General features: G+C 43.0%; 1 protein-coding gene and 1 long non-coding RNA gene across 2 annotated transcripts; one reads left to right on the top strand and one right to left on the bottom strand.

Moving 5' to 3' along the window:
• The first annotated feature begins 22,286 nt into the window (after positions 1–22,286).
• Positions 22,287–22,616, top strand: LOC118725980 (40S ribosomal protein S28-like). Its single transcript, XM_036450303.1, has one exon. It carries the CDS (start codon positions 22,318–22,320, stop codon positions 22,525–22,527), a length of 210 nt encoding a protein of 69 aa, XP_036306196.1. The 5' UTR covers positions 22,287–22,317; the 3' UTR covers positions 22,528–22,616.
• Positions 22,617–22,732: 116 nt separating this feature from the next.
• Positions 22,733–23,833, bottom strand: LOC123652867. The gene is made up of 2 exons (XR_006742406.1): positions 23,054–23,833; positions 22,733–22,967 (listed from the first exon to the last, which is right to left on the bottom strand). It is a non-coding gene; the product is annotated as an uncharacterized LOC123652867 (long non-coding RNA).
• Positions 23,834–24,174: the final 341 nt, after the last annotated feature.

Raw genomic sequence — 24,174 nt, 5'->3', positions numbered from 1 at the left:
GGCTGGGTTCCATGGCTTAGTCCTGTTGTTGGGTCCTATGACTGGGTCCTATAGCTGGCTTCCATGGCTGGGTGCTGTGGCTGAGTTTCACACTTGGGTGCTGTGGTTGGATTTCATATTGGGTTCTGTGGCTGAGTTTTATGACTAGTTTCTGCGGCTGTGTTCATAGTTGGGTTTGTGCCTGTATTCCACAGCTGAGTTCTGTGGCTGAGTTTTGTGTTGGGTTCCATGGTTAGTTTTGTGGCTATGTTCCATGACTGATTTAGGTCTTCAGTAACCTCTACACCTCCTGTTGTCTTGGTTAGGAAAATTTCTAGTTCAGGTGAAGACACTGCAAAGATATTTTGAAGCAATAAATTAATGAAAATACCCACATGCTGGATCTGATTTGATGTGGGTTAAAAATGACCTCTCCTAGAGTGAATGCCTTCACCTCAAAGAAGGAGGCAGGTGCTTTGAGTATGAGCCTGGAGAAGAGGGAATGGCACAGATACCAGGAGAAGTTACCTGGGGTAGGGGTTTGACTAAGATGCCAACAAGTTTTATTAGTGCTTTGGGTAAAAAATGCAGTATGTTTTGTTGTTCTGCCCTCAACCCTGTTTCTCCCCAATTATATTTGTTACCAGAGACTCAGTGCATGAAATTTGTGCATGGGTGGAGTCCCTAGTGGCTGCCGGCTGCCGGCTGGGGCCTTCCTTCATTCCACACTGCCCCCTGGTGGTCAGTACGTGTCACAGTGAATGATCAAACTCCTGTTCAGTTAACTCCCAAGGGGACACTTTGCATATTAGGCTTTCATATATATACTGGGGGCCCAGTGCATGAAATTCGTTCAAGGGATGGGGTGGGGGTCCTCAGCCCAGCCTTCTCCCTCTCACATAGTTGGAGCCTTCAGGGGAAGTTCTACTGAGGTAACTGGGCTGATCAGGGGAAGGCACCAGCCCCATCACCCCGCTGCTGCAGCCACTGCCAGTCACCACAGCCACCAAGGTGTTTTTAGCAACACGACTCCAGTCCCCTCACCATGAAAAAATAACAACTTTCTTTAGGCATTTTCAAGATGTGTCTTTCATGGGCTATGACATTTCTTTCTTTCTCCCTTCCTTCCTTCCTTCCTTCCTTCCTTCCTTCCTTCCTTCCTTCCTTTCTTTCTTTCTTTCTTTCTTTCTTTCTTTCTTTCTTTCTTTCTTTCTTTCTTTCTTTCTTTCTTTCTTTCTTTCTTTCTTTCTTTCTTTCTTTCTTTCTTTCTCTTCACCTGAGGATATGTTTCCATTGGTTTTTAGAGAATGTGGAAGAGAAAGGGAAAGACGAGAGAAACATCTGTGAGAGGAACACTTTGATTGGTTGCCTCCTGCATGAGCCCTGACCTGGCCCCAGCCAGGGAGGAGCCTGCCCTTGATCAGAATCAAACCGGACCCTGCGGTCAGCAGGCCTAGGCATTATCCACTGAGTCAAACCGCTGGGGCAGGGTATGACATTTCTCAGCCCTCCAGCAGCGGACCTTTCTTTTTTCTCCCCAGGAATGTGGTGGAAAAACCCTAGATCACCTTTTTGGATTCTTAAACCCAAGTTACTAAGAATATTACCAGTGGCAAACAGGGAGCTTAGCCAATGAGCAGTCAGAAAAGGTATTTCCTCTGTAGTTCACACCAATTGCCTCCGATCTCTGACTCTGCCCCTGCCAAGGCCTAAAGCTTCATGGCCTGGGCAGTAGCCCCCCCCCCCCCCCCCCCGGCCCCCAGCTCCCTTTCATTGCCCGCTAAGGCCTAAAGCCTCGGGGCTTGGAACCAGCTGTGTGATGGAAGGAAGCCCAGACCACATGGAGTGGCCACACATACATTGCGGTTGACAGCCCAGTGAGCTCCTAGAGGGCAGCCAGCGCCAGTCCCTGGACAGGGGAGCCGTGAAGCTCAGAATGGCTCCCACCCCAGCCTGACTGCAACCACATGAAAAAGCATGAGCCAGGGTCCACTCAGCCTAGTCCAGTAACCCCCAACACTGTGAAAGATACGTTTTTTTGGGTGACAATACACAGCCATAGATAACCAGAATCAGGTAAACAAACAAAAGAATTTCAACCAGTGGTATGGAAACACAAAAGCTGAGTGATGTGTCTAAAGGGGGTTGCTTTAGTTGGGGGTATCCAAGAGGCCTCTGGGAGATGGGTTAGGGTTAGGGTTAGGGTTAGGGTTAGGGTTGGGGTTGGGGTTAGTGTTAGGGTTAAGGTTAGGGTTAGGGTTAGAACTGAGACCTGAAGGACAAGAAGAAGCCAGCTATGATAAGAACTAGGAAACAGTGTTCCAGGCAGCAGAAGCTGCAAGTGCAAAGGCCCTGAGGTAGGATGAATAGCAGGAAGGCCAGTGAGGTTGGAGGAGAGAGGGCAAGGGGGCGAGTAGCAGGAAGATGAGGGGGCCTTGCTGGCTGTGGTAATGACTATTGAAGCTGTTTTTTATTGTGCTGGGAGGCTGCAGGAGGTTTTGAGCAGGGGCAAGATGAGACCCAATCTCTCTCACAGGGTGAGGGTGACAGGTGGGGTTGGGGTTTTCCTGGGAGAGCATCAGGGCTGCTTTAGTGGGCCCTCGGCACTGTGCTTTCATGAGCCCCCTCTTCCTTTTAAACAAACGTAGTAATTCTATTCTGAATATAATTCAGGCTGGATTCATGATTACATATTCACTCATTTGTATTCACTTTTTTCTTCTGACCTTAAGAGAAATTAAATTCTCAACATATTTATGGGTTCTTAAAAATATCATGGGCCCTGGGCACAGTGCCTAAAGTATGAGTCACCTCTGCAGAGTCACTTGGGTGATTGAGAACCAGGTGATGTAACCACAGCAGGACATAGAACTGGACCTGGGACAGTCAGCTGACAGATCAGCAACTGCACATCTGCCGAGAGTCATGCTCTCAGGGGGTCCCCATTGATGGATGGATAAATGGAATGATTTAGACTCAGCCAAATTGAGAGAGGGTGGTGGTGGCAGATTGTTGGAAAAAGGTTCCAAGAAAATGGGGAGCCCATTGACCTCTGTGGTGCTCAGAAAGAGGAGACTGGTTGCTGCTATCTGAACTGTCCATTCCAGAAAGGAGGGATTTTTGTCAATACCATTCTCTGCTGAATTCCCAGGGGGGCCCCTTGCAAACAGTAACTGCTCAATTACTATCTGTTGATGCACTAAATCACATGTGTCAAACACAAGGCCCGCGGGCCAAATCCGTCCCGCCAGGCCTTGCAATGTGGCCCGCACCTCGCTGTCATCACTGCACTCCGCTGCGTTTCCATCACAATGACAGTTTATGACTGTTCAGTAAATCATTCGGCCCGCGATTTAGGCTGGATTTTAGATTTTGGCCCCTTCTCTGATTGAGTTCGACACCCCTACACTAAATGAATGGACTTACTGTTCCCTGTTCAGGGCCTTGGGCAAAGCTTATATGAGGATAAAATGGACAGACAAGTAAGGGAAGTATAATCATGTTAGTGGTTATAAGTCACAGGAAGTGGGATTCTAGACTTGGGTAAAGCCTTCTTCCATTGGGGTCTCTATAGGGGTGAAGCCCTTGCAAATGCACCCCCATTTTACAGGTGATTGCTTAGTGGGTCTTGACATTTTCCTGTGATCAGGAAAATTATAAATTCCTTTCTGTGGTTGTTTGGGAGTGCTGGCCACTGCCTCATCTGCCTTAGTTTCCCTCTGGGAAGCCAGAGATACAGAGTGGGGGAAAGGCATAAAGTAGGGGTTCGTGGACTCTCCCTATGAGAATTTAGCACTTTCAAGTAATTGGCTGAGGCTGTTTGGCACCCAGGTAAGAAGAATGACTTCCTGGTGTCCTGACATGATAGGATTAAATCAATAAACATGATACATCACATAAAACTGAAAGACAAAATTCACATGATCATATCAATAGATGGAGAAAAGCATTTTTCAAAATTCAACACCCATGTTTGATAAAAACTCTCAGCAAAGTTGGACTAGAAGGAGCATATCTCAAAATTATAAAGGCCATATATGAAAAACCTACAGTGAATATCATACTCAATGGGCAAAAACTAAAACCATTTTCCCTAAAAACAAGATAGGAATGTCTGCTTTCATCACTCTTATTCAACACAGTACTGGAAGTCCTAGCTATAGCGATCGGACAAGAAGAAGAAATAAAAGGCATCAAAGTTGGAAAGGGGGAAGTAAAAATCTCATTATTCGAAGATGACATGATATTGTACATAGAAAATTCTAAAGACTCCACCAAAAAACTACTAGATTTAATAAATTAATTTGGCAATGTAGCAAAATCAACACACCAAAATCATGGATTTCTTATACATCAATAACAAATTCTCAGAAAGAGAAACTAAACAAACAATCCCATTTACCATTGCAACAAAAACAATTCAGATACTTAGGAATAAATTTAACCATGGAGGGAAAAGACCTGTACTTGGAAAACTGCAGGACACTGAAAAAAGTGACAAAGGAAGATATAAATAAGAGAAAGAATATACCGTGTTCATAGGTTAATAGAATCAACATCATTAAAATGTCCGTACTACTCAAGGCACTTTACAGATTCAATGTAATCCCTATTAAAATACCAACAGTATATTTCACAGACATAGAACAAATACTCCAAAAGTTTATATGGATAAAAAAAAAAAAAGACTCCAAATAGCAGCAGCAATTCTTGAGAAAGGAGAATAAAGTTGGAGGAATCACAATACCATATTTTAAGTTATACTTCAAGGTCACTATAAGCAAAACAGCCTGGTACTGGCACAAGAACAGGCATCTATATCAATGGAATAGAAAAGAGACCCTAGAAATAGACCCAAGCCATTATGCTCAATTAATATTTGACAAAGGAGGCAAGAGCATACAATGGAGTCAAGACAGTCTCTTCAATGAATGGTGTTGGGAAAATTGGACAGATACATGCAAAAAAATGAAACTAGACCACCAACTTACACCATACACAAGAATAAACTCAAATGTAAGTTGGGAACCATAAAAATCCTAGAAGAAACCATAGGCAGCAAAATCTCAGACATCTCTCGTAGCAGTATATATATAGATACATATCCTAAGGCACAGGAAACTAAGGAGAAAATTATACAAATGGGACTACATTAAAATAAAAAGTTTCTGCACAACAAAACAAAATATATATGGGAGAACATATTTAGCAATGATACATCTGATAAAAAGTTAATATCCAAAATACTATCTAAGGAACTCATACTACTTAACAAAAGGAAGAATAACAATCCAGTTAAAAAATGAGCCAAGGGCCGAAACTGGTTTGGCTCAGTGGTAGAGCGTTGGCTTGGGGACTGCAAGGTCCCAGGTTCGATTCTGGTCAAGGCCATGTACCTTGGTTGCGTGCATATCCCCAGTAGGGGGTGTGCAAGAGGCAGCTGATCGATGACTCTTTCTTGTCAATGTTTCTAACTCTCTATCTCTCTCCCTTCCTCTCTGTACAAAATCAATAAAATATATATTTTTTTAAAAAAAGAAGAAAACTTAAAGAGCTTATATGAATTGATTGAGATGACTATTGTAACCAAGAAATAGAAAAGCCCAAGAGCGGAGAAATCACAAATATCCAGGTGAAAAAAGCTAACCAATGGTGCTGATCCATCCAGGAAAGGTGTTCAACCTCACAAGTACTCAAAGATAACATTTGCAAATTTAAAATGAGATATCTTTTTGTCTATTTTAATAGTGACTTTTAAAAAACTACAAAGTTTAGCCCAGCCAGCATGGTGCAGTGGTAAAGCATGGACCTATGAACCAGGAGGTCAAGATCTGACTTCTGGTCAGGGCACATTGCCCAGATTGCAGCCTTGATCCCCAGTAGGGGATGTGTCTCTTTCATCATTGATGTTTCCATCTCTCTCTCCCTTCCCCTTCCTCTCTGAAATCAATAAAACTATATATTTTTAAAATTACAAAATTTTGCTTTGGCTTGCTGCTTTTCAGCATAAAGCCATCTGGAGAGCATTTGACACCATGTGCCAAGAATCATAAAATGTTTATCTTCTGCAAGCCGGTATTTCCACTTCTGAGAATTCATTCCGAAGAAATATGAGAAGTAGGCAAATATGTACACATAACAATACTCGTGGAGCATTATTTTGATGTTCAATTAGCGCACACCCTAAGGAGGCATTTTTTAATATAGGGAGGTTTTTCTAATGATATGAAGAGATTTTTTTCAACAATGTGGAAAGTGTTTTCATATATTTTAAGAAAAAAGCTGCATATGGGTGGAATTCAATTTTTTTTTCTAGATTTCTCTGTGACTAAAAATCCTGCTGCTTAAGGAATGATGAAGAAAGTAAAGGAGAGTGAAGTTGTGGTGATGGAAGGAGACTAGACTGCAAGTGGTGAGCTCATAGTAGAATACACAGATGTCATATTATAATGCTGTACACCTGAAATTGATAAAGTGTTATTAATGAATTTATGTAGTGTTATTAAATTTCACCCAAGAAATTTAATTTTAAAAATTAAATTAAATGTTTTAAATTCTGGGTAAATTCTGAGGATCTAATGTACAACATGATGATTATAGTTAATACTGTGTTATAGACTTGAAGTTGCCAGACTTGAAGAGTGGGTGTTTTTGTTTTTTTTTTAATCCTCATTCGAGAATACTTTTCCATTGATTTTTAGAGAGAGTGGAAGGGAGAGGGAGAGACAGAGAGGAACATCAATGTGAGAGAGACACATCGATGGGTTCCTCCTGCATCCTGCTGGGGAACCTGCAACCGAGGTATGAGCCCTGGACCAGAATCGAACAGCCTACCCACTGAGCCAAACCTGCTAGGGTGAAGAGTGGATCTTCATGCTCTCCACAGAAAGGAAGTGGTAATGATGTGAAGAGTTAGCCAGCTCTACTTTGGTTATCAATTTCAGTATATCCGTGTATCAAATCCATCAATATCTTGTACACTTTAAACTCACACAGTCACACAAAATGTTCCATGTCAATTATATCACAATAAAGCTGGGGGGAAATAAATAAAAGGAGATCCTCCACTGCCCCCAAGAGAAATAATGTACATAAAATTATTTTATGTACAATACAGGTCTCTAATAAAACTAGCTATTACTAAAATCCTGTTGCCTGTGGAGCAACAGAAACACTCCTTCATTGATGGTGGGGGAAATGGTGCAGCTACTTGGAAGGTAGTTTGGTGGTTTCTTACAAAACTAAACATCTTTACCATATGATCCAGCAACCATTCTCCTCGTATGTCCCCAGGTGAGTTGAAATCTGTCTACATAAAAACCTACTTGTGAGAGAAACCAAGATGGAAGCATAAGGTAGACACCTGAATGCAGCCTACCACAACAAATTTGAATTTAGAACTGGAAAACAGGGGAAACATTGCCCTGAAGCGCTGGATGGCTGGCTGAGAGGAGGCTCTACTATCTGGGAAGGAGAGAGAAGGCACGCTGAACCTCAGGAACTGTGAAGGTGCGGAGAACTGTGCACGCAAAAAGGCGGCTGCCAGACTTTGTTGCTGACTTGCTTGCGGAGTGCGGAGAGAGCGGGCCGAGTTTGCTACTGGCTTACTCCCTGCACGAGGAGAGGGCAGACAGCTAATGCGCGGCTGGCTTTCTTGTTCGGGAGGAAAACAGAACCATCCTATTGCTCTGGTAGACGGCCCCAGACAGGGAGAGGCAAGACCATCAGGCAGTGGGCAGAGATCTCTCAGAGGTGTGTGAAGCCAGCGGCCATTACTGCCAGACTCAGAAACCAGACCCTCATAGGGAGGGGCTGAATAAAGCTTGTCTGTACCATCCCAAGACTCTGCCCCATCCAAGCGGAGCACAGAAGCCCTTCCAGTGGCTAGCTTTCTCGTTAGCCACGAATAGGACTCTCCTAGGAAGGGACAGACAGGAATCCAAAGCTTGTCTGTGCCTATTCCAAAGAGGTGCACGTGCCTGCAACCAATCTTGCGGGATTCACCAAAGCTTGGCTATGCCACCCTGAGACTCCACTCCATCCAAGTGGAATACAGAAACCCTCCTAGCTGAGACACTTCTGATCCTCATAGCCAATTGGCTTGGAAATCAACGCTTCCCAGTGATACCAACAACAAGCAAGGCTTAACAACAAGACTGCACACACAGCCCACAAAGGGCTACACCAAGACTGTCCACCTCAGGTAACTGGGAGGCTGACTCACTGAACCATATAGGACACCTTAACACACAAAGCCACCCTACCAACTCAGGGAAGCTATGAAAATGCCAAGACAAGGAAACAGATCACAAACAAAAGAAATGGAGGACAAGAAGAGACTGAATATAGAGTTCAAAATCACACTTATACGGTTTTTCAAGAATTTCCTAGAAAAGGCTGATAAAATAAACGAGACCTATGAGGATATGAAAAGGGATGAACTAGAAATAAAGAATACATTGCCTGAAATAAAAAATATTATACAGAGTCCTAAAAACAGAATGGAAGATCACAAGAATCAAGTCAGATTTGGAACACAAAGAGCCAGAGGACACTCCTCCACAGAAGCAAGAAGATAAGAGAATCCAGAAAGTTGAAGATAGTATAAGAAACCTCTGGGACAACTTCAAGCGAACAAACATCAGAATTGTGGGGGTCCCAGAAGAAGAGAGAGAGCAAGATACGGAAAGAATACTGGAAGAAATAGTGACAGAAAACTTACCCCACCTGGGGAAAGAAATAGACTTACAAGTCCAGGAAGCACACAGAACTCCAAACAAAAGGAATCCAAAGAGGACCACACCAAGACACATTATAATTAAAATTCCAAGAGCAAAAGACAAAGAGAGAATATTAAAAGCAGCAAGAGCAAAGCAGGGAGTTACCTATAAAGGAGCACCCATACGATTGTCAGCTGATTTCTCAACAGAAACCATTCAGGCCAGACGGGAATGGCAAGAAATATTCAAGGTGATGAATAGTAAGAACCTACAGCCAAAAATACTCTACCCAGCAAAGCTATCACTCAGAATCGAAGGCCAGATAAAGAGCTTCACAAATAAAAAAAAGCTAAAAGAATTCATTACCGCCAAACCAGAATTATATGAATTGCTGAAAGGGGTTCTTTAGGAAGAGGAAGAAGATATAGATAAAAATTATGATCAACAAATACGTAACTATCAACAAGTGAAACTAAAAGCCAAAGGAATTTAAAAAAATGATGAACAATATTAACTGGTGAATATAATAGAATCAGAGGTATGGAAAGGGAGTGAACTGACGATTCTTGGGGAAAAGGGGAGTGGGGGTGGGTGCGGGAAGAGACTGAACATAAACTGTGCACCTATGGATGAGGACAATAGGGGTTGGGGAAAGGGCAGAAGGTGGGGTGGGAACCTGGTAGAGGGGAGCAATGGAGGGTGGAAAATGAGGAACATTTGTAATAATATGAACAATAAAGATTTATTAAAAAATAAAAAAATTAAATTAAAATTTTAAAAAAACCTACTTGTGGGTGTTTATAGCAACTTTATTCATAATTACCAAAATTACCAAGATGCCCTTCAGCAGGTGAATGGATAGACAAGCTGTGTACACCCAGACAATGGGATATTTATTCATTGTGAAAAAGAAATGAGCTGTCAGCCATGAAAAGATATGGAGGAAGCTCAAACGTATGCTACTAAGTGAAAGAAGCCAGTCTGAAAGGCTACATGATTCCAACACCATGACATTCTGGAAAAGATGAAACTATGGAGACAGCAAAAGGATCAGTGGTTGCTGGGTTTGGGAGCAGAAGGGACGACTGGTGGGACACAGAGGATTTTTAGGGCTGCGAAAATATTCTGTGTGATACTGTAACGATGGCTGCATATTGTAACACATTTGTTCAAACCATTAGAATGTACAATATCGGGATGAACTCCAATGTAAACTGTGGACTTGGGGTGATCCTGGATGCTGGGCAGCACCCAGGGAGGCCAAAGGAGGCCTCAACTGTACCCAGGTCCTAGTCATGGGACAAGAAGGAATTCAAGAGTGTGACCGAAATATTTAACAAAGCACACTAAATTTATTAAAGTGATGATACGCACATGAGAAGTGAACATGGGCAATCTTGGAGAAGGAAACACACGGATGAGGTCTGGGTGTAGGTTTTTATTAAAGACTAGAGGCCCAGCGCATGAATTCATGCACAGCTGCTCAGCCCCAATCAGTGGATTTTGGCCAGACCTGTCGGGAGAAGGAGATGGTGAAAGGTTGGCTAACCTGCTGATCAGGGCCAGGCTGGCTGGGGGAAGGGGTCACCAGTGATTGGCCAGTGGCCTCACCCCTGACTGGGGTGGGGGGCCAATTGGGGGTGGCCTGGCTATGGGGAGGGGCTGTGGGAAGTGGGCCAGCCGTACCCCTGAAAGGGGTACTGGGGCTAATGGGGGGCCAAAGACTTGGGGGAGGAGCCATGGGTGATTGGCAGGCTGGCCCTGCCGCTGATCCAGTGGGATGGCCAATTGGAGGGTGGAGCTGATGAGGGGTCTGGGGGGGGAGCCATGAAGGCCAATGGGGTGGTGGGGGCTCATTGGGGATAGGGCTGACTGGGGTGGGGGGAGGGGCTGCAGGAGGTTGGCCGTGGGGTGGGGGAGAGGGGCCCTCATTGGCCGCAATGGGCATCATAGCAACCGGTCATTACGGCATTTCAGTTGCTGGCTTTTTATATATATAGATAGGGTAGTCCTCTGCTTCTGACGCTGGTGTGCTGGTGGGATAACCCCCCATGCTGTTCATTCTTGTCTCCACTCTCCGGATAACTATTTTTGGGGTCCTCTTAATCATAGGAAATTGGGGATGAGGACTCGAGGGAACAGATGGTCAGCGCTTTTGAACACTGCAGTATTCATAAATCTGAACAAACACCTACACTGACTCTGAGGAATAAGCTAAAAGGAAATGCGTATTTATGTTCATAAAAATTCCACAAGAATGTTCATAACACCTCTCCTTGTAAAACCCCCAAATTGGAAACAATTTAAAAACCCAACAAACAAGATGGGTCAATAAGTGCAGTGACATCCCAAAATGGAACACTGTATAGCAGTGATTCTCACCCAGGGGTGATTCCCAACCTAAGGGGACATGTGTGGTTGTCATAAGTGGAGGGGTGTGTGCTGTCATCTCATGGGGACAATGCTCAACGTCTTCCAATGAATAGGACAGACACACAAAGAATCATTCAGCCCCAGATGCCATCAGTGATTGAGCGGCCCTGCTGTACAACAATGACAACAAACACAGACTAGAACGCTGCTGTAAAAAAGAAGGAACTCTTACCATTTGCAACAGCATGGATGGACCTGGAGAGCATTAGGCTGAGTGAAATAAGCCAGGCAATGAAAGAAAAATACCACATGATCTCACTCATCTATGGAGAATAAAGAACATTATAACCTGATGAACAAAAAGATAGATACAGTGGCAGTAAAGCATGGACAGACTATCAAATTACAGCAGGGAGGCAGGGGAGTGTTGGGGAGGGGTGGGGGAAATAGATCAACCAAAGGACTGGTATGCATGCATATAAGCACAATCAATGGACACAAGACACTGAGTGGGTGGGATGAGGGCATGCGACAGGGGCTAGGGGAGGCTGGGGAAGGTCAATGGGGGGGGGGGAGGAGATATATGTACTAATATATGTAATACTTTAAACAATAAAATTTTTAAAATAAATAAACACAGATTAGAACAATCTAGAACAATTTGGATAACGCTCACCAGCCTAATGCTGTGCAAAGGAAGCCAGACATGAGAGGGAAAATGATTCTATGCTGTGCAAAATCAAGTTCGTGGCTCCATGAGTGGGATGAAGGAAAGGAGGCATGGTGGAGACTTCCAGGGGCTGGTGATGGTATGCCATTGTCCTTGGCACTGGCTACACAGCATGTTCACATGGAGAAAACTTTGTCCTGGACAGTTGTGGCTTGTGCGCTTTTTCTGCTCGTGTGCTATATTTGAATAAAAGGTTCTAAAGTTAAAAAAAAAAAAAATCCCCCTTCCCTCTACCACTTTGCCCTGTTCAAGCCTTTTCAACTTTGCACTAAACAACTGCCATCACCTCCCCCCTGCCTGTCCTCCAGACAGCAGCCAGGAGATCTCGGGGGCACAAAAATAGGACTGTGTCCCTTCCTGCTCTATAACCTTTCGTGGCTCCCTATTGCCCCCAAGATCAGATCCAAGTCTTAAAGGACTTTCTTGGTGCTTCTTCTGCAGTTTCATCTCTGCCTGCCCGCTCTGCTCCTTGCACCATGAAATTAACCTTCATCCCAGAACACGCTGCTTCAAACGGCCAGTGCTTTGCACCTGCTGTCCTCTGTGCCTGACTGCCCAGATACACTCTTGCCTTCTAGGTTCAGCTCCAGTGTCCCTGCGCTGGAACCTCAGATGCCCACCTTCCCTCTGCCCCAGCTCAGATCTCCAGACAGGAAGCTTGGGATCATAGCTGATTTTCTTCTAGTCAACATACACACACACACACACACACACACACACACACACACACGCTTTTGCAAAATACAAGAGAAAAGTATTAAGTAATATGCAAAAGTGTAGCCATTCACCCTTCAGGAACCCCCCTTCCCCACCCCCTCCCCCAGCCTCTGCCTAAAGAATGCCCCTCCCCCAGTGGGGGAGGACAAGGCAGAGACTCCTCAGGTCCTGAGCTTGAACACTGACTGCCCCTCTGCTTTCCTGGCCGGCCCTTCCTGTGTCCCCCCAACCCCATCTCCCCAGGCTCCTCTCCCAGCTCTGCGGTCCTCTCACCTCCCCCATTTCAGAGAATTCCCCTCCTCCCCCCACCTCCCCAGCTTGCAGCTGTTGCTAACCAGGAAGTGGTTGGGAAAGAAGTTCCAAGGAAGTGGTTAGGTTGGTCCCACCTCCAGCTCACACCCCCAGTGACAGGCTTCAATCAGAGCCAAACTTCGTTCAGACAAAGGGCTCCGTCAGCCCACCTGCCACTGACTCACTGCCAGTAGAGCAGAAACACAGCCCAGGGATTCACTTCCAGCTCAGCGGCTCATAGGCTCTGTGACCTTGGGACAGTGCCCTAACCTCTCTGTGTGTCTGGTTCCTCAGCTGCAAAAAATAAAAAAATAAAAACAAACAAACAAGAATAATACCCACCTCACAGGGATATTAAGAGATCAGATGAGTTTATTTAAAGTAGTGTCTGGATGCTCCCAGGAACAAACTGGAATGACAACTGAAATATGGAAAGGCTTCCTGAATAAGGGCTGGCAAGGTGTCCACAGATGGCAACTGAAGTCCTGGAGAGATACCTAAGCTGTGTGTGTGTGTGTGTGTGTGTGTGTGTGTGTGTGTGTGTGTTGGGGGGAGGGTGCCAATGAGAACTCTGGGATCTTGTTCCCAAGCTGGGCTCCCCAGCAGAGAGCACCAAATCTGAGTAAGTACCCACATCACATCTAGCTACTTAAAGCAGTGGGGTACTGTCTACCAGAAAGGGGCAGCTGAAAGTTCAGGCACCCTCTTGGAGGGCCAATGCGCAGAAATTCCCTGTGAAGCCACCCACCTTGTGCTCTGGCAGAGGGAGGGTGAAGCAGACTGGAGCTGAGAGAGCAGAATCCAGGTCTGGGGACCTAGGGATAGAGCTCAGAAGGCAGACACCCCAAGATTTCTGGGCTGAGTTATTCCCTCACAAAGTTGAGGACATCTTTCCCACATAGACAATCACCTTGCTGGGAAGAAGACAGTAGAGACACCCTATTAGAAAACACCTTGCCCTGAGGCCACTTAAGAGATTAAAGTAATAGCCTCCAGATAGAGGCAACTGCCCCTCCTGTTGAAAAAAAATCTTGATACATCTGAGGATGATTGCTTGGGGGCAATTCAATTACTCTGTAGACCGAGGCAGTCTCTTGGAGGCTTTGAGTCTTTGCCTGATCCAATTAATTAGAAACAGTCTTTAACACAATCCTGCACCAGAGATTGAGAGATGTAAAGGATCTACCTAAAACATAGTCACAAACCCAAACAGACAACCAAAGTGGGGAGACAAAGAAACAACCCCCAAGTGAAAGAACTAGAGAATTCTCCAGAAGAGATAAATGAAGCAGAGATAAGAAATTTATCTGAAACAGAGTTCAGAGCAATAATGGTAAAAATGCTAAACAGTATGAAAAAAGATATAGTAACTATGAAAAAAGAATAGTCTGAGATAAAGAATGACATAATAAGATAAAAAAAAAACATGAATTAACTATATGCTATCTATCAGAGACCCACCTCAAAACAAGACACACACAGGATGAAAGTGAAGGGATAGAAAAAAAATTTCCATGCAAATAGAATAGAAAAAAAATTGGGGTAGCAATACTCATATCTGACAAATTAGACTTTAAAATGAAGGCCATCACAAGAGACAACAAAGGTCACAACATAATACTAAAGGGATTGATCCAACAAGAAGATAAAACCCTTGTAAACATGTATGCACCCAATATACTGGTAGGTACACCTAAATATGTAAAAAAAAAAAAAATAAAAATAAAAAAAAAATTCTAGAGGAGTTTAATGGAGAGAGTGACAACAATACAGTCATAGTAGGGGACTTTAACACCCCGTTGACTTCACTGGACAGATCTTCCAGACAAAAACTTAACAAGAAAACACAGACTCTAAAGAACACACTGGATCAGATGGATTTAATAGACATTTATAGAACATTTCACCCCAAAGCTGAAGAATATACATTCTTCTCAAGTGTACATGAGTCATCCTCAAAGATAGACCACATATTAGAACAAAACAAGCCTCTACAAGTTCAAGAACATTGAAATCATATCAAATATCTTCTCAGATCACAGTGGAATGAAATTAGAAATCAACTATAGTAAAAACACCCCAAAACATTCAAACACATGGAGGCTAAATAGCATGCTATTAAACAATCAATGGGTTATCAATGAAATCAAGAAATAAATGAAAATGAACACACAACAACCCAAAACCCCTGGGACACAGCAAAAACAGTCCTGGGAGGGAAATTCATACCTCAAAACAACCTCAAAGCAAACAAACAAGAAAAATCACCAATAAACTATTTAACCCTACAACTTGAAGAACTAGAAAGAGAACAAGAAGAAAAACCCAGAGTAAATAGAAGGAAGAAAATAATAAAGATTTAGAGCAGAAATAAATAACATAGAGATTCTTTTAAAAAAAATACAAAAAAATTAATGAAACCAAGAGCTGGTTCTTTGAAAGGAAAAACAAAATTGATAAACCATTAGCCAGACTCATTAAGAAACAGAGAACCCAAATAAATAAAATCAGAAACAAAAGTGGAGATATAACCACCAACATCACAGAAATACAAAGGATGTAAGAAAATACTATGAACAACTATATGCCAACAAGCTGGACAATGTGGATGAAATAGACAAATTCCTAGAAAAATATAATCTCCAAAACTAAATCAGAAAGAATATAAAAACACGAATGGGCCAATAATAACTGATGAAATAGAAGCAATAATCAAAATATTTCCAACAAACAAAAGCCCACATCTGGACAGCTTCAAGGGGAGTTTTTCCAAACATTCAAAGAACTAACACCTATACTCCTCAAACTATTTTAGAAAATACAAGAGGAAAGAACAGTTCCAAACTCTTTTTATGAGGCCAACATTACCCTAATTCTGAAACCAGATAAAGACACAACAAAGAAAGAGAATTACAGGCCAATATCCCTGATGAAAAGATGCTAAAATCCTCAACAAAATATTAACAAATCGCATTCAGCAATATATTGAAAAGATCATACACAGTTGGTCCGAAGGTTGTGGGTTATCATTAAGCTGATTAAAAAGATCATACACCATGATCAAGTGGGATTTATTCCAGGGATGCAAGGTTGGTACAATATTCTCAAATTAATAAATGTGATACATCACATAAACAATTTGAAAGACAAAAATCATATGATCATATCAATAGACAGAAAAAAAGCATTCAACAAAACCCAACACCCATTTTTGATAAAAACTCTCAGCAAAGTTGAAATAGAGAGAGCATATCTCAAAATGATAAAGGCCATATATGACAAACCTACTGTCAACAACATATTTAATGGGCAAAATCTAAAATCATTTTCCCTAAGAACAGGAAAAAGCCAAGGATGTCCACTTTCACCACTCCTGTTCAACATAGTACTGGAAGTGCTAGCCACAGTGATCAGACAACAAGAAGAAATAATAGGCATCCAAATTGGAAAAGAATAAGTAAAACTGTCATTATTCACAGATGACATGATACTGTACATAGAAAACATCAAAGACCCACCAAAAAACTACCAGATTTAATAAATGAATTCGGCAATGTAGCAGGATACAAAATTAACACCCAGAAATCTATGGCCTTTTTATATACCAATAATGAACTCACAGAAAGAGAAACTAATAAAAAAAAAATCCCAATAACCATTGCACCAGAAAAATTAATATACCTAGGAATAAATCTAAGACCTATACTCAGAAAACTACAGGACGTTAAAAAAAAAAGAGATAGAGGAAGACATAAACAAATGGAAGAATAACCATGTCCATGCACTGGTAGAATCAACATCACTAAAATGTCCATATTACACAAAACAATCTATAGATTCAATGTTTCCCCATTATGATACCAATGGAATATTTCACAGACCTAGAATAAACTCTCCAAAAATTCATCTGGAATTAAAACAAACAAACAAACAAACAAACAAAACAAAAAAAAAACAAATAGCTGCAGAAAACCTGAGAAAGAAGAACAAAATTGGAGGGATCACAATACCAGATATAAAGCTATATTAAAAAGCCACTGTTCTCAAAACTGCTTGGTACTGGCACAAGAACAGACATATAGATCAATGGAACAGAACAGAGAACCCAGAAATTGACCCAAGCCATTATGCTCAATTCATGTTTGACAAAGGAGGCAAGAGCATACAATGGAGTCAAGACAGTCTCTTCAATAAATGGTGTTATTGGACAGATACATGCCAAAAAATGAAACTAGATCACCAACTTACACCATATACAAGAATAGTGGATAAAGGACTTAAACGTAGACAAAAGATCATAAAAATCTTAGGAGAAGCCATAGGCAGCAAAATATCAGACATATGTCATAGCATTATCTTTACCAATCCAGCTCCGAGGGCAATGGAAACTAAAGAGAAAATAAACAAATGGGACTACATCAAAATGAAAAGCTTCTGCCCAGCAAAAGAAACCATCAATAAAACCAACAAGAAATCTACTGCATGGGAGAACATATTTGACAATGTTATCTCCAATAAGGGTTTAATTTTCAAAATTTATAGGGATCTCATACAACTTAACAAAAGAAAGATAAACAATCCAATCAAAAAATGGGCAAAGGGCGTAAACACTTTTCGAAAGAGGATGTACAGAAGGCCAAGAGAGGTATGAAAACATGCTCAAAGTCACCAATCATCTGAGATATCAAAATGCAAATCAAAATGACAATGAGGTACCATCTCATACCTGTCAGAATGGCTATCATCAACAAATCAACAAATGACAAGTGCTGGTGAGGATGCAGAGAAAAAGAGATCCTCTTGCACTGCCGGTGGGAATGCAGACTGGTGCAGCCACTGTGGAGAACAGTCTGGAGTTTCCTCAAAAAATTTAAAATGGAACTCCCATTTGACCCAGTGATCCCACATCCGGGAATATATCCCAAGAAAGCAGAAACCCCAATCAGAAAGGATATATGCACCCCTATGTTCAATTTACAATAGCTATGATTTGGAAACAGCCTAAATGCCCATCAGCAGATGAATGGATTAGGAAACTATGGTACATCTACACATTGGAATATTACGCTGCTGTAAAAAAATAAGGGATTATTACCATTTGCAACAGCATGGATGGACCTGGAGAGCATCGTGCTAAGGGAAATAAGCCAGTCAGAGAAAGATAAATATCACATGATATCACTCATTTGTGGAATATAATAAACAACATAAACTGATGAACAAAAATAGAGCCAGAAGAAAAAAATATTTTAGACTATAATAGAAGTAACCCTGTTATTTGCAGATTTTTAACATTTCCTACAACTTTTGTGATATCATACTATGTTAGTACAGTTTTGGTGATATCATTATACTTAAAATCCTTTCTTATTGAAATATTAATGTTTAAGATAGTTTTTTATATTTAAGATAGTTTTTCTTGAATAATAGGTATTTATTGCATGTAACATTATTATGTTTAAGATTTTTTTGAAATATTAATGTTTATTTCATGTAACTATTATATTTAAAATCATTTTTCTTTTTTTATATTTTAGTTTTTCATTTTTTATTAAGGTATTATATGTGTACATATCTTACCACTGCCCCCCTCACTCCCATACATGCCCTCACTCCCCAGTGGTTTGTGTCCATTGGTTATGCTTATATGCATGCATACAAGTCCTTCGGTTGATCTCTTATCTCCCCCACCTCTCCCTAGCCTTCCTGCTGTAATTTGACAGTCTATTTGTTGCTTTACTGTCTCTGTATTTATCTTTTTGTTCATCAGTTTATAATGATCTTTATTATCCATAAATGAGTGAGATCATGTGGTATTTTTCTTTCATTGACTGGCTTATTTCACTTAGCATGATGTTCTCCAATTCCATCCAGGTTGCTGCAAATGGTAAGAATTCCTTCTTTTTATGGAAGCATAGTATTCCATTGTGTAGATTAAAATCGTTTTTCTTGAAATAAATAAATAAAAATAAAATAGTGTCTGGCACATGAGCATCCTGTGACAATGGTCAACTGTTGTTGTTTTTACTGGGTAAGAGGTTAGGATATGCCCTGTGTTTGGTAAATGATCAGTAAATGCAATAAGTGCTATCTCTTCCCTCCTCCCCTCCCACCCCCATCCTGCTCCCCTTTTCTGATTGTCTCCATGCGGCACCTGACCCACAGTTGTCTGGAGTTTTGAGTTCAAGGTCTTGAAACCAGACAACCTCGGGATCCGGGCTGCCTGTCACTACCTGAGCCAATTAAGCAGAGACAGAGGTGAATCACGTCTGAGCATTTACTCCAATAATGCCGGCAGCGCTGCCTCTGCCCATAAACTAGCTGCTTACAGTGGGTGGGAGGATAAAGAGCACACAGGAAAGCAGGAATTGCAGGCATGGGGAAGTAGGCACGGGATAATGGCTACAGGTGACAGGCAATGTGGGCTGGGTGGGCAGGTCTCAGAGGCACCTCCAAAGCCACATCATTTCAGCAATGAGGTTGTTAATCTTTCCATGAAGATAGGCAGTTCTCAGAAAAGGAGAGTGGACTGCATTCCAGCGTTAACGCCCATGTCCCGGGGCCAAACAGCTCCCAGCCGAGTTAAAATGTGCTTTCTTTCATTCGAACAGAATAAGCCTGGTTAACAGAGCATAATTAATATTTCTATCCGGCTACCCATCAGCACAGAAGACTGTCCTGGGCTACCTTCAGTCCCAGGTCCAACCTCGGTGCTTCCTTCCGACTATACTTATAGCTAGTTCCCGCCATTCTATTTCTGCCCCTAACAGTCCGAATTGGTCTTTCAGCCTCATCTGCCCAGCAAAGCTGCTGAGTGGCCTCCCCGGCCTGGGTGCTGAGGGTGGCCATGCAGCTGGCATGAGGGGGAAGTGGTAACAAGCACCAGCCAGATGTCCCCCTGCAGTTAGGCTGAGCCTCCCCCACTCCTTCCTCTTGCCCTCACCCACAAAGGCTGTCCCCCCTGGGCATTGCATCTCCAGCTCAAACAGACACAGTGGGCTTCCAGCTCATGCCTTCCAGGACATCTGGACCCCTCCCATCCAGCCTAGCACCTCCCTCCAAATCTGCTGGCACCCTGTGCTGCCCACCGGTCAGCCCAGCCACGGAGAGACATCGTGCTAGGTGCACAGTCCAGCCTGCACAGGAGACCTCCCTCCCATCTCCCTCCCCTCCCTTCCCCTGGTCCTGCCAGCGCCAAGGGCCCTTGTGGAGACAAGGCTTGGGCCTTTCTGTTCCCCCTGCCACCTCCCGTGACCCTTGTGATTGCAAACCAGAGCACGGCATTCTCTATAAGAACCTGATAGCAACAAAAAGACATAAATTCATACCTACCAACAAGTGAATCTAAAAATCAAGTGAATAAAAAATCTGAAGAACAGAATGGACTGGTGAATATAATAGAATCAGGGGCATAGAAAGGGAGTGGACTGACAATTCTCAAGGGGAAGGGGGTCTGAGGGGTGCGGGAAGAGACTGGACAAAAATCTTACACCTATGGATGAAGACAGTGGCAGGGGGTAAGGGCATGGGGTGGGGTGGGGAATCAGGTGGAGGAGAACTGAGGTGGGGGGGGGGGAAACACCTGTAATAATCTGAACAATAAAGATTTATTATATTTTAAAAATAAAATTAAAAATAAATAAAAATTTTAAAAAGAACCTGATAGTGGTCCCATGAGGTCAGAGCCTGGATCCCACAGGCCTGAGTGAACAGTCTGCTTCAGACTGCCCCTCCGGTCACACTGGGCTTTCTGCTTCAATGGAGCCCTGTCTCCCCGGCACCCCCATCCCTGCCCAACTGCCCCTTCAGCAGAGAAACATTCCACCCTTGAGAAGGTCACCCCTACCTCATACCCACATCTGGAACATTCTGTTCCCTACACCCCCCATCACTCACCCAGCACACTGACATGGAATGGCCCACGGGCCTCCTTATGACCTTTGGGTCACTAATCCCAGAGAAAAGGCCCTCCAAAACACGGGCACCAAAACCCAGAGGAGGAAATGAGAGGGTCGGTTGGAAGGAACTGTGTCTTTCAAAACAGTGTCCAAATTATGACAAAGAATTCATTCTAGTGCACCAGATGAAGGCTATAACAAATTACAAGCTAATTCTTGAAACCAAAGAAGAAATGAATTCACTGGAGTGTTTTTTTTTTGGAAGGGGCATTTTTGCCCCTAAAGTTTTATATTTAACTAGAAGCCTGGTGCATGAAATTCGTGCACAGGGGCAAGTGGGGGGTTGTCCCTCAGCCCAGCTTTCACCTTCTCCAATCTGGGACCCCTAGAGGGATGTCCAACCACCCTTTTTAAACGGGCAGTCGGACATCCCTCTCACAATCCAGCACTGCTGGTTATCCTGTTATGCAAACAGCCAAGGTCCAAAAGGCTTCGGTGTATAGTGGAACCTCAGTTCTCAAACATAATTCGTTTGGAAGGCTGTTCAAAAACCAAATCTTTTTTTTTCCCATGAGAAACATACATTTAATCAATCCATTCCAGACCCTCAAATGATTCCCTGTCTTAACCTTTCGTATACACAGTACATGTCTAATGTACTGTTTAATCTATAAATAAACACTTTTTTTAAAAAAAGGTTGTGATAAAAGGAGGAGACTCCACAGAAGATCAGAGACATCCTTCTGCTCCTCCACAGAAGGTCTCTCTCCACTCCCCGCCTGCCTGCACCAGCCAAAAGCTCTGCCTGAGCCCCAAGCCCTGAACCCTGAGCCTTGGACTGTGAGCCATCATGAGAGGCCTCAACTCAAGCTGAGCTGCAGCTGCAACGTCCTCCATGAACTGTATGTGTCTGTCCGTGTGGCCTGCCTAGGATTCCGGAACCCACCAGGACTCCGGCAAATAAACCGTGAGTGATTCATGCATTGGAAATAAATAAATAAATAAATAAATAAAGGATGTGAAATAAAAATTTAACAAAAAGGAAATGAAATATACGGTAAAAAATGAAAATGTAATAATAATAAACAGCAACAAAAGCCAAAAACAAACAAACAAAAAAAATAAGAATATACACAGCGCCATTTTCTAATGTTAACAATGTGAAGTTTGGTGGTAAACTAACTCAGACTGGCACTTCCTCTTCTCGGTTGCCTGAGAGACACATGACTGGTCATACAGGTATCAGCATGAAAAGACTGTCAGGGTGAGAAGTGAATTATTCAAGATGGAAGACAGTTGAGAACTGAGGTTTGACTGTTAACTCTTGCTGATTAAAAATAAAAAATGAATAAATAAATAAAACCCAGAGGACTGGCTGTGAAAGACATACGTTTATTAGGACCCACACGTGCAGGAGGGGAGAAGGGGCAGGCAGCCTACAGGTGAAGGCTCTGCAACCCGGACTTTCTCACTACAGGATTATATAGAGTACAAAAAACAAAGCAAGCGGAGCAATTCAGGCTCACATCCAGAAACAGTTTCTTTTTGGTCGCCATCTCCCATTTATTTATTTAAAAAAAATCCTTTCCGCCTGACTGTTGCCGCCATCATGGGCACGAGTCGCGTGCAGCCTATCAAGCTGGCCCTGGTTACCAAGGTGCTAGGCAGGACCGGCTCCCAGGGACAGTGCACGGAGGTCCGCGTGGAGTTCATGGACGACAGGAGCCGCTCCATCATCCGCAATGCGAAAGGCCCTGTGCGCCGGGGCGACGTGCTCACTCTCTTGGAGTCCGAGCCAGAGGCCTGTAGGCTGCGCTGAACTTGTGTCTGGGTCCTGGCTGGCTGGGTGAACACACAGCCCACGGGGAAGATCTTCCACTGTTAATAAAGTGTTTGTGTAAATTCGGAGGGAAGGGGGGGGGAAGAAGTCTGTCATTTCGACGTGTGTACACATGTGCTTTATGATTTTTATTATTTATTTACCACAAGTAAAGGTCAGAAATTGTTATCTTTCTTTTAAATTATTTTTACTAATTCACTTCATTACTGCTGTGTATGTGCTCCATGTGAGTGACGTAGGTGCTTATGTAGGTGGGTTCTGACTTAAGTCGAAAATCGAGTTACGTTGCGCCATAGGAGCAGATCTTCGACGTAACCCGAGGACCTGCTGCATTCACACATCAATTCACAGGCTCCATCCCAACATGGGTACCTTTCTTCTCCACTCTCTGTAATCTGCCCATTACATCTTCGCAAACCCTGGGGAGAGAGAAAAATGGGTGAGGCATTGTGTTCATATACCACAGCAACAATGTACAGCAAAAGAAGAACAGACGTATACATACCAGTATCAGAATATATAAAGCTGATCATCAGCCCCAAGACAAGTTTCCAAACCATGTTGACATAGGATCGTTGACTGGATTTGTGTTCCAAAATAGCCCAGCAGTAGCAGAGCAGGGAACCTTTCAATATACCCAACAATCCAAAACATTGGACCGGAGATCCACTTCTTCAACTCATCTCACAATGCTGTCAGCCTGCACTGACCTAAAGAAAATAAGACAAATGTTTAGCAGGAATCAACAGAGGCACATCAGCACCAGTGGGTAGTTTAAAGACTGTTTCTCTGTCCTGTTTATCCTTGTTCAGGTGGTCTCTCTGGTCTCCTATACCATAACTTTTACTGGTGACACCCCCTAGCCTAGAATGCTAGCTGTGAGAGGAAGAGTCTGAATCTGCCAGGTGGAAGTAATTAAGGTACCTACTCAAATAAGTTTCTTAGGGTTATTTACTTGAATAGTAGTTTGCCATTTACCAGTTATGGTAGGTTGTATAAGCAAGTCTTAGGGAAGACCCTCCCCCCATGGGGCTATGAGAGTGCACCAAAGGGTACAAGTTGGAGTTACCCAAGGCCAGGTTAATACAATAGCTCCATGGTGTATGTCCTAGGGTGCTGGCACTACAGGTTATTCTTCATTCCCCAAGAAGTCTTACCTTAAGATCCATTATTCAAACTGGCACACTCAGTACAGATGCCCATGTCTACTGCAGCATCTGGAATGCTACAGGTCAATCTCATAGGGCCTTTTTATTTACTTATGTAAATCCTCACCCAAGGATATTTTCCCATTGATTTTTAAAGGGAGCAGTAGGGAGGAGGAGAAACAGAAAGAAGAAGAAGAAGAAGAAGAAGAAGAAGAAGAAGAAGAAGAAGAAGAAGAAGAAGAAGAAGAAGAAGAAGGAGGAGGAGGAGGAGGAGGAGGAGGAGGAGGAGGTGGAGGAGGAGGAACAGAAAGAAGAAGAAGAAGAAGAAGAAGAAGAAGAAGAAGAAGAAGAAGAAGAAGGAGGAGGAGGAGGAGAAAAAACATTGATGCGAGAGACACACATCAATTGGTGGGTGGCCTCACACATGCTCCATGACTAGGGCCAAGGACCAAGGTTGAGGTTTGAGCCTGCAACCAAG

The sequence above is a fragment of the Pipistrellus kuhlii genome, unplaced genomic scaffold (assembly GCF_014108245.1).
Source record: "Pipistrellus kuhlii isolate mPipKuh1 unplaced genomic scaffold, mPipKuh1.p scaffold_m20_p_21, whole genome shotgun sequence".
Taxonomy (NCBI): domain Eukaryota; kingdom Metazoa; phylum Chordata; class Mammalia; order Chiroptera; family Vespertilionidae; genus Pipistrellus; species Pipistrellus kuhlii.
This window is presented reverse-complemented; position numbering and strand designations above follow the sequence as displayed.

Coding starts and splice junctions, on each gene's coding strand:
- LOC118725980 (XM_036450303.1), top strand. CDS start 22,318: ATGGGCACGAGTCGCGTGCAGCCTATCAAGCTGGCCCTGGTTACCAAG.